Raw genomic sequence first — 10,651 nt, forward strand, 5'->3', positions numbered from 1 at the left:
GTCAGCAGAAGTTAATACCTCAGCTGGCTTAGGACAGAGTTGGGAATAGTGCCCTGATGAGACAGGATGCAGGTGAACAGCAGGTTTTACCTCACTTCTCTGTGGAAATTCAGGCCTTGGGTGGCAGGGCATTGTCCTGAGCTACATGACAGTGAGCATCAGCCTCCTCATCAGGCTGGAGCCCAGAGCTGGCCCAGGATGCCATGTCCACACACCAGAAGGCAGAGAAGAAGGCTGAAACCCTGAGGATCTGTCACCTCTGCCCTAGCTCACAAGGTAGGGATACTGCCTGGGAGCCCTGGGCACCATTTCCATGGTGACTCCCAATGTGTCTGTTGCTCCTTGTGCAACAAAAGGAAGTCTCATGTGGGCCTATCAAGAGCTTGAAAGGGTAAGTGAAAAAGGCAAATATTGGAACCTGCTTGGCGCTGATATCCCATATCTCATTCTGAAGACTTGACGAAAAAAGCTCCAGTGGGGTGTGAAAAGAGAGCCCAGTCGGTGCCAGTGGGCTCAGGGAACCTGCTCAGGGATCCCATTCATAGGAACCCCCGTGTTCCTGAGTGGTGTCATCTGCAGGAACATTCATCCATGGACCCACATCACCCAGGTTTCCTTGGGTGGGTTCAGCATTTTTCCAGCAACTGTGGGTCATCCCCCAACTGTTTCAAGTTCCGTAAAGAACGGTTTGGTCCAGGCCTAGAATTTTCCTTTCCCAAACCCTCATCTGCGTGACTTCACAACAAAGACTCAGGACGTAGCCCGGGGACTAGGACAGCTGTGTCCTGTGTACTCACAAAGCGTCTCACAGCTTAGTGCCTCGTCCTTGAGTCACTGTGTGCCACAGGGGCTCTGAGGATGGGCCTGAAAGGCACAGGCAGGTCCTTGTTTGGAGCCCTGGCCCTGCAGAGTCTGTTCTGTGGAGACTGTCACCTGCCAGGATGTCCAGGGAACATAACTAAGACTAAACAAAGAAAAGGCTCCATTGTGTCATTTCAAGAGGCCAAGGGCAGCTCCACAGGCCCCGGTTCCCACAATGAACACCAAGGAGCTCTGCAATGTCACTGTGACCACTGTGTGTTCAGTTTGGCCTCTGGGTCCCTGAGACACTACACATGGGACGGAAAACTGGGAGTAGACCCATGATAAACCAGAAGGAACTTCTGAGTATAGTTTACATGCACACAATTATTAAAAAATACTCCACTGTCTTGAATGAAAACTCTCTTAGTCTGAGGTTTTTGTCCCACTTCCCCATCTGTGTGAGTCACTGTGTGAAGCATTATTGTACCAGATTGCACAGTAGTAGTCGGCCTCGTCCTCAGGCTGCAGCCCAGAGATGAGCAGGAGCCCTGCATTGGCCGAGGTGTCTTTGGATCCAGAGAAGCGACTGGGGACCCCGGAGCCCTGGTGCTTCTCTGAGTCTGATTTATACCACAGGAGATACCTGGGAGGGCTCCCTGGGTTCTGCTGGTACCAGTATATGTAGCTGCCACCAACACTGAAGCCACTGCTGAGGGTGCAGGTGAGTCTGGCTGTGGCTCCCAGAGATGCCGAGAGGGAAGGCGGCTGAGTCAGCACAAGCTGGGAGAGGGAACCTGGAAACACAGACATTCACAGGTGCTGGGGCAGGAATAACATTTAAGCTGCAGAAGGATCTAGGCCACAGAGGTAACAGGGGATTGGGGGTGACCCTGGGCATCCAAAGACTCGCCGTACCTGTGCAGTGGGAGAGAAGCACAAACAGGAGAGGGGTCCAGGCCATGGTGCAGGAAGCTTCCTGTGGCCCCACATGAGGTCTGAGGGGGGCCAGGCCTCTTTTATCTCTCCCATTGGCTGGGAAGAGGAGGAGCTGTTCACTCTTATTTGTTTCTCCCAATGATGATGAACTTTTTCTACCCTGAGAACCAGCCAAGTGAGAGCCTAGCTGATTGGACAGGAAGCTGGTGGGTGAGACTGGGTTTGCCCCCTGGGAGGGTCCAGGGCAGAAGCAGGTGCAGCGACCTTACACAGACCAGTGAGCAGGAGGCTCTGCCCAGCCCAGTGGGTGGGTAGCCATCAGTAACCATAGGCCCCAAGGCCCCAGCCCTGGGCAGTCAGGGAGTACACTCAGTGGGAGGCACCTACTGTCTGTCCTTGGGGTACCACTGCACCCCTGCTGCTCACTGCTCAGAATTCATGTGTGGATGCAAATAATGTTGGGGTCACTGCCCTGAGACTGGTCACTGTCAGTTCACAAACATCCCTGGGCACACCATTTGTTATACTGCCAGTGTCTGATATAAATAAACAACATTTTCCAGTGTAGAGTTTTGGTGTATAAGGAGACAGAGAGGTGGAAATCAGGACGACTGTAAAGTGTGGCCGAAGCTGTGGGAGGGGAGAGTGCAGACGCGGGTGCGGTGGGGCCTCCCTCCCTCACCTTCAACACTGGTGCAGGGAGACCAGAGAGGTCCCTACTGTCCTCAGGGTTCTGTGAGGGGATGGATGTTGGGGGGATGATGAGGGGGCAGGGAGCAGAGGCATCATGAGAGCTGAGGGACATGGGCGTGGCACAGACTCATGGCTTTAGGTGAAGATGTAGAGAACTCCCCACAGTGCAATACACCAGGAAGACAGAGACGGAGCGCATGACCCAGGAAAAGTGGACGGTCAGGAAAATGGCTCACAATTCAGAAATGGAGGCTCTAGCTGGGCAAGAGCTTTATGACCCGAGAAGTTGTGTTGTGCTTGGTCAGGTCACTGAGCTGGCTGACTGGCTGAGTCTCTGGGAAAAGAAGGCGGGGTGGAGCCATGTGTCAGAAGGGAGAGAAGGGGAGAGAAAGGGAGAGAGGATGAGAAGGTGGGCAGAGGGAGAACTGAGTCCCCTTTAGGAAATGCCAACTTAGGCAAGTCCAAGTTCACCTCCAAATTCTCGACATCCTCCTTTGGATGTTTTCTGTAACTGGAATCATGTTAATGTGTAGATTGTGGTCACTGGAGAAGAGAAATGCAAAGCTGTTAGTTTTATTACCCTTTAAAACAGGAATTATTTTATCTCCAACACACATACAATTTGCATCATTGGCCACATATTGGTACAATAAATATACTATGTTTTAAAAATATATTTAACAATTGTTCACATTCCTAGTGGTCCTCTGAGTAAAATATGAGTTACAGGTAACGTTAAAAACATGTTCATGCTCCATGTGTATGAGATTCATGGGAGAAACTTTCTCAAGATTATTTTGTGACATGCTGAGGTAGTCACTGAGATAGGGAAGTGGATTTTCATACATAATCTGTTTACACTGTGGTGACTGAGTTCTGAGTAACAGCTCAGTAAATGACTTTTTCTACATCATTGAGTATTTGCCAAAAACCACTAAAATTCTTCTTTGCTGAACCGGTATTTCCCCAGAAATACAAACAGCACACACACTGCTTTCCTGACAACAGGCTGGAGATGATTCTCATTGGCTGACTGGTGGAGGAAGATGAGAACATGAGGGAGAGTCTAGACCTTGGGACAACAACTGACCTGAGGCCCGAGGACAGAACATGACAGGATAAGTACAGACCGGTGGTTCCAGAAGGACAGGGACATAGAGAGCCAAGATGGAGGAAAGCAGGAGAGTCCAACTGTGGCTCTCACAGTGCCTTTAAGTCTTGAGGGGCAGAGTCACAGTGGTTTCAGTGTCAGGCTGAGTTCAATGTCACTTTCTGTGACCAGACCCTGACAGGCAGACATTGTCTGCAATGACCCAGAAGTGTCAGAGGGAGAAGTTGCTTTGTGGTGGGAGCAGGAGGAGCCCCCTTATGGAGAGTGCAGACAGAATGTCGTTTTGGGTGCTGGCCTCTCTCTGGCCCTATCCCCCACAAGGGCAGGAGGAAGTGAGGTGCCCAGGTACAGTGTGCAAGTGACTGTGAGGGTTCTTAAAATTCCTTTACCTTCTTACTGCCTCTTAGAAGAGAAGGCAATCTCAGCCTGTCATCACAATATCTGCATGTCAGTCACACACATCAGGGGTAGGCATGTGGACCCAGAGTGGCCTGTTATAAGAGTTCTGCAATGTCAGGGAGCTGAGCTGCAGGTTATGCGATGGGAACAGCTGGCCTGTGTTCCTGCCCAGACCAGTGATGGTGTCCCGGAGTGGACCAACCATGAGAGTGCTTAGAAGGGTGAAATTTAGTAAATTTTTCACCATTTTCTTATCCCATTTGGATCCCAAATGCCATTGGTCACTAGAGGAATACAAGTTAAAACTGCAGTGAGGATCCTTACCAGTGTGGCTCAGCTGGTTGGGTGTCGTTCTGCAAAGCAAGAAGGTGGCTGCTGTGATTCCCAGTCAGGGCACATGCCTGGGTTGCAGGTTTGATTCCTGGGTGGAACAGACACGAGGGCGATCCATTGCTGCTGCTCTTTAAACCTGCGGTGAGGTGTCAGTCATCCGGACTAGAAAGGCGGTGATAAAGGAGACAGGTTAGCAGTTTTGGGGAGATGTGGAGAAATCAGGCCCTTAGGTCTTGCTGGTAGAAAAGCCAAACATCAAACTGTACTGAAAGACATCTAACAGCCTCTCACAATCATAACAAAAGGTTGTCACGTGTCTCGGTCACTCCACTTCAAAGTGTCTCCCCAAGACAAACAAAAGCATGTCCACTCAAAAAAATCATAACATGTACACAGATGTTCCCAGCAGCTCTGTGCACAGCAGCCAAAGATAAAAACAACCCCATGCACATCAGCAGGTGACAGGCAACAAACACCAGCTTGCTCAGATATTGCAATAATATTTGACCAAAAAAAGGGTACTGACCCATGCCCGGCATGCATGGGACTTCAAGGACATTTTTCAAAAGAACTTTAAAAGACACAAGATAGCCACCAAAAACCACCTATTTCCTGCTTCCATCTGTAGATGGAAGCAGGAAATGTAGATGAAATGTAGATGAAATGTAGATGAGTGTCCGGGAGAGGAAACGGATATATAGATGGAGGAGTTGGGTCGACAATGGCTTGGCACCCACAGAGGAGTGATGAGGGGTGATTACTGATGTTGGGGACTTTCTCTGAGGGATAATAAAAATGTTCTAAAATTAGAATATGGGAAGGTAATACCACTCTGTAAATATGCCAAATGATGTTGTGTTGTACAAATGAACCAGTGAAACTTACGGCATGCAAGTTATGTCTTAACAAAGTTATGATAAACAGTACGAGAAGAATCAGCTGCCACTAACTCTTTAGGTGGGTTTTTACTCACAAAGTCAGACCCTCAGAGTCAGACGTTTTAGGCAGGGGTGTCCAACCCTGGCCTGTGGGCTCTATGTGGCCAGGATGGCTATCAATGTGGCCCAATACAAAATTGTAAATTTACTTCAAAAGTAAATTTTTTATGAGATTTTCTTTGTAATTAGGTGTCTCAGTGTATTTAATGTGCAGCCCAAGACAACTCTACTTCTTCCAGTGTTGCCCAGAGATGCCAAAATGTGGGACACCCCTGCCTAGGGTCTGCCACACCACCCTCTTTATGGGTCACAGGCACCCAGGGGGTGATCATGGGGACAGGGAAGGCTTTTGTCTCAGTTCCCCATGGGGCTAGAGCACTGTGTGATTGCTACTTAAGTCGAATGATGAACAGTAATAATCAGCCTCATCCTCGGGCTGCAGGCCCGTGATGGTCAGAGAGGCAGTGTTTCCAGACTCCGAGACAGAGAACCGATCTGGGATCCCTGAGGGCCGAGTACTTCCGAGCATCACAGCTTTGGGGGAAGCACCAGGAACCTGTTGGTACCAGCCTGCACCATAGTTTCCAAACTTGTTGCTGGTTCCAGTGCAGGTGAGGGTGACCTTCTGTCCCACAGACCCTGACACTGAGGCTTGCTGTGTCACCCCAGACTGTGCCCAGGACCCTGGAACAGAAAAGTGGAGACACAGAGAGACGTGAGATGAGGCTATTTCTCACAGGGTGTTCTCAGTCAGAGAGAAAAAGGGTGACCCAGGTGTGTCCCATAGTCAGTACTCTGGCTTCCCTCAGTCAGTCACCTGAGCAGTGAGCAAGGAGGGCGAGGAGGACAGGGGTCCAGGCCATGGTGGAGATGCCCACACTCTGCTTCTGAGCCCATGAGGGAGAGAAAGGCACAAAGTCTCTTATCTTGTCCTGTCCTGGGGGGCTGAGAGGACCCTTCATGCAAATTGTTTCCTCCTCCTGGGTCCCTGGGGATGAAGCTGGTGAAAGCTGAGAGGGGGTGGGGCAGCTGTAGCCTCTCTGGGGGTGGACCCTGAGAGGTCACAGCTGCTGGTCCTCAGTGAGCACAGAGCAGAGAGCACTGGGCTCTAGCCCTGGTTTCCTAGCTGAGATCCCCCACAGACCTTCAGGGGTGGGCCCACAGCGCCCCCTGCTGTTTCACAGTCCACACTCACTTAGGACTGGGATGGAGAGACAGGAGCTTGCTTGGCAGAGAGAGAGTGAGATTTGGAGTTCAGTCCTGACTGGCACCCCAGGCACCCACACTGGGCAGGGGCTCCTCGTCCCCTAAGCTCGTCACTGTGCTGCAGGTGTCCCTAGCCTCTCTCCTTTTTCTAAACATGTGACCTTTTCTTCATGAGGTTTTTCTCCTGCTCCTCCTACCACTTAGATAATTATGATGGTGGGACCATTGGGCCTGAGTCTTCAACTGAACGTGTCCTCCACTCACAGAACAGATGGTCTGAGGGCATGGAGACCCCTGCACACCCTCTATTTCAGGACCTGGGGTGACCGGCTCCTCTCTCTCTCCTCATACTTTCCTTCCTGCCATGTCTCCCCCACTACCATAAACCTCGTCTATTGTCTCATTGTCACCTATGAGGGTTTCTGGGTCCACCAATAACCAGGCACAGGAGTTGTCTCTAGGAAGAGGCCAGAATCATTCAGAAGTGAGATCTGCTCTCTTCTTGCTCCCCTGCCCCGCGACAGCATCCTCATGAGATAGTCACGGCACTTCTCTCAGGACGCAGCCAGGTCCTCACAGGCCCTGAGCGGTCCACCAGGGTAAATGGGTCTCTCCCACCACAGGTGGCCTGCATCTGGATGGGATTGCATCTTGGTCCTTAATGAGGGACTGAGTAGGCTCCACAGGGCAGCTCTTAGCGCCCCCTGATGGTCACAGGGCACCCATGTCTCCCTGTGACAAACCCTGAGAGCCCAGCTGGTTTCTGCAGCTCAGCAGGTCACTGACTCTCTTCACACATCCAGGGTCTGGTTCCCAGATAGTGTGCCTCTGATACACTGCACTGTTTTCTGGTGTATCTCACTCCCAAGAATCCAAATTGTGGGAGGTGAAAACTTGTATGTAAATGACAAATTAATTTGGAGTCACACCCAGTGATGATACTGCAGAAGTAAATGCACAATGACCTTCATGTCCAATGTCACAGATGAGGGAGCTACTCACCGGTTTGAAGGCTCATACGGGATCCTCAGAGAATTTGCTAGGAACACACGCAGGGGCACGTGCAGGGGAGGACTATTCAGCAAACAGCTTAGGTCACATAATGCACGCCCAGTTTTCTTAGCTCTGATGTCATTAAATGATGGGCAACAATACTGGCTTTTGAAAGACCTGGGAGTATGTGGGAAGGGCCAAGCTGAACACCAAGAGCGGCTTCCATGGGCACTGCACTCAGTGGCAGGTGAGCCAAAGGCCCAAGGACCCTGAGCTCTGCCTCCACCTTCCTTTGCCTGCTGCCTGCCTGTCAGATCAGTCAGCGAAAGAGCTGTGTGAGCTGGGTTCTCAGTGAGTCAGCAAGAGGAAGCAGGGGGTGCTCACACACTGACTGGGTCCCATCTCAGTGTCCGGGCTGAGTCTGAAGCCATTCAGCGAAAGTCCCAGTGCTCACCCAGGCTAGCAGCCCCCCGCCAGCTGCCTATAGACTTTTGTGGTGGGCCCAGGTCTCAGGGAGTCAGCAGGGAAAAACCAGCTTCTTAGACACAGAAAGGCCAATATTGTCCATTGAAGGCACAGCTCTCAGCCTGTCAGGCTAGTGAGGGAAAAGTGCCCCTGTCCATTCTAAAACAAGGGAACTCAGTCTGTTCCTGATACTTTCAGGACCTCCTGGAGGGCCCACGCTCACCGGGGGTGTCCCACCAGCACAGCCCTGTCAACCCTCTGGGCACACGAGTCAGGGAACCAAGGTGGGAGCTGTCTTGCCAGGCCTGGGTGCCACTCCCCTTTGCTCTGCGGAGCTGTAATTACAAAAGTACCTTCAGTATAACTGCAGATTTTGAAGAGAAAGCTAACAGCATTGTCCTTAATTATGAGATTTATCCTAACATGAAATCTAACAAAGTTGGGGGGAAATGCACCTCACAATTAGAAACAAAATGAGATAGTCACACAGTGCCTAGACTAGTTGGTGTGACACCACAAGGCATTTAAACCACCTGTGTCCCACCGTCCCCTGTGGAGCAGAAGGAATGGACAGGAAGGAGGGAGACTTGGGAAGTGGGGGAAGGTGGCAGGAGATAAAATTTTGCCAGTATTTGGTGAAGGAAAGGCCTCACATGTGTTTATATCACAGTGTGCAAATAAACACATGATTTCATATTCATTTCTTACTTGCCAATAAATCCATTGATAAAATTGTCATGGAGTCTTTTTTCTCATTATCCTGTTTATGATGCTTCACTTATAGCCAACACAAGTATTCCTACTAAAATACAGTATGTGCATAAGAATCAGATGCACATTGGAAGCCGTAGAGATAAATGTATATACATATCTGTATAATATTTTGAAATGAGGAAAAGAACACAAAACAAGATAAAAATAAATCATTTGGAAGATAATTTAATGAAAACATAAATGACACCAGTTTCTATAAGTCGTTAGGAAACTATGTCCTAGAAATAAACGAGAGATAACAGAGTATCGAGACACGTCATCTAAAAACACGACAGCGTGAGGATCACAGCCTTGACTGCGGGTGTCCTCACGAACACACTGGGTCCTCACCACTGCCTGCAGGGCTCCTGACCTCTGGAGGGAGCCCTGAGCCTCCTTTGGAAAATGTTTCAGGTATTCTTGGGGCATTCCTATTCAGAGCATATCTTTCCTGTGGGGAGAGTCTGGGTTGCCATGAGGAGGCAGCATTGAACTGAGGATTGCTAGATTTCCTAAGAACCCAGGGGGCCTAGGAGCTCATCACAGTGCAGGAAGCAGGAGAGCGCAGGGCCCCATGGTGGCTCTGGGGTGATGCTGCCTCACACAGGTAAGAGCTTTCCTTTGGACTGAGCTGTGCATCCTGAAGGGCGGCGCTGCCATCAGCACCTTGTGGACCACTGGCTGCAGTATCAATGAGTCCATTGGTGACGTTCACTTACATCATCTCTTTCTCCTGTGCTGTGTCAGGGCACCAATGCTGAGAGATGAAAGGTTCTTTCCCTGTATGGGCATCGGACATACGGCTCAGCACTTGTTCATATCTGTTCTCTCTCCAAAATCCATGTGTCCATCACCCAGAAAATGTTGCAGTACCCAAGCATCAGCCGAGATCTCCCTGGTGGTTGAGATAAATCTCTGGTGATATAACATGGGTTCTAGTAGTACGTGAAGAAATTTTTGGGTCTATGCTCATAAATGATGATGTCCTACAACTCTGAAATGCCATAGCCTTTCTGTTAGGTCAGGTCCCTGCTTTCTCTATAATCAATAAATGAGACAGACTCTGAGCCTCTATTCAAGTCTTTGGAATAGCTGCACGGGTATTTGATAGAACTGTGTCATTGTACCTTCTGACCCAGACTTATTATTAGAGAAGATAAGCACTACTCACTCATTTTACACACAGACACGCTCATGTGCACACACACACCGAGACCTGGACAATGTGCATGATGGCAGGGTTAGCACTATCCAAGCCTGGATGCTGGAACTGCCGACAGAGGATGGTAGAATGAATGTACAACCCACTTCCTGTGTCCAAATGACAAAAGAAAAGAGCAGAGTGAATGTCCCCCATGGCCATCCTTCACTTTCCCCTATTGAAAGCCCTTGTCCAGGGAGTGAGGAGGGTGAGGAGCAGGGGGAATTGGGTCAGATGAGGAAGCCCCAGAGCTCTGCCTGCTCAGGCCTCCTTGTTGGACCTGAGACTCTCCCATCTCCAAGTGTCTGATGTCCCGTGTCCCTGAGATGCATAGGCCAACTCATGCAAATTTGCCCCTGAGGTGTGACTGCACATCTATCTCTACCCAGACATTAGGCTTCAGCAACAGCTCTAGGAAGAGGGGAGAGTAAAATGAGAGGCAAGAGTGTGAGTCAGAGCTGAGGGCTCCCATGGCTCCCAGGATTCCTCAGGCTGCAGTGCCCATCACAGGCCGATTCCACATTCCCTTTCTGTCTCCTGCTGCTCACAGGAGAGGGTTGGCCTCGTGCTGCCCATTCAGTTCTCAGTAAGTAGGAAAATGCTCTTGCACTGTAGACATTATAAGTGAAATGTATGGCACGCAAGTTCCACCTCAATAAGCTCATGATAAAACATGTGGGAGGAATCGCCTGTCACTATTAAAAGGGGGCCTGTGCTCAGAAAGTAAGACCTTTGGGGTCAGAAGCTGTATGTTCTGTCTCATCACCCTCTTTATGGGTCACAGGCACCCAGGGGGTGATCATGGGAACAGGGCAGGTT

General features: G+C 50.1%; 1 gene segment (V, D, J or C); it reads right to left on the bottom strand.

Moving 5' to 3' along the window:
- Nucleotides 1–1,227: 1,227 nt before the first annotated feature.
- LOC123810850 lies at nucleotides 1,228–1,854 on the bottom strand. The segment is given in 2 exon segments: nucleotides 1,228–1,598; nucleotides 1,720–1,854. Coding segments are annotated over 2 exon segments (417 nt in total).
- Nucleotides 1,855–10,651: the final 8,797 nt, after the last annotated feature.

Source organism: Phyllostomus hastatus, unplaced genomic scaffold (assembly GCF_019186645.2).
Source record: "Phyllostomus hastatus isolate PE091 unplaced genomic scaffold, TTU_PhHast_1.1 phas_scaffold_760, whole genome shotgun sequence".
Taxonomy (NCBI): Eukaryota; Metazoa; Chordata; class Mammalia; order Chiroptera; family Phyllostomidae; genus Phyllostomus; species Phyllostomus hastatus.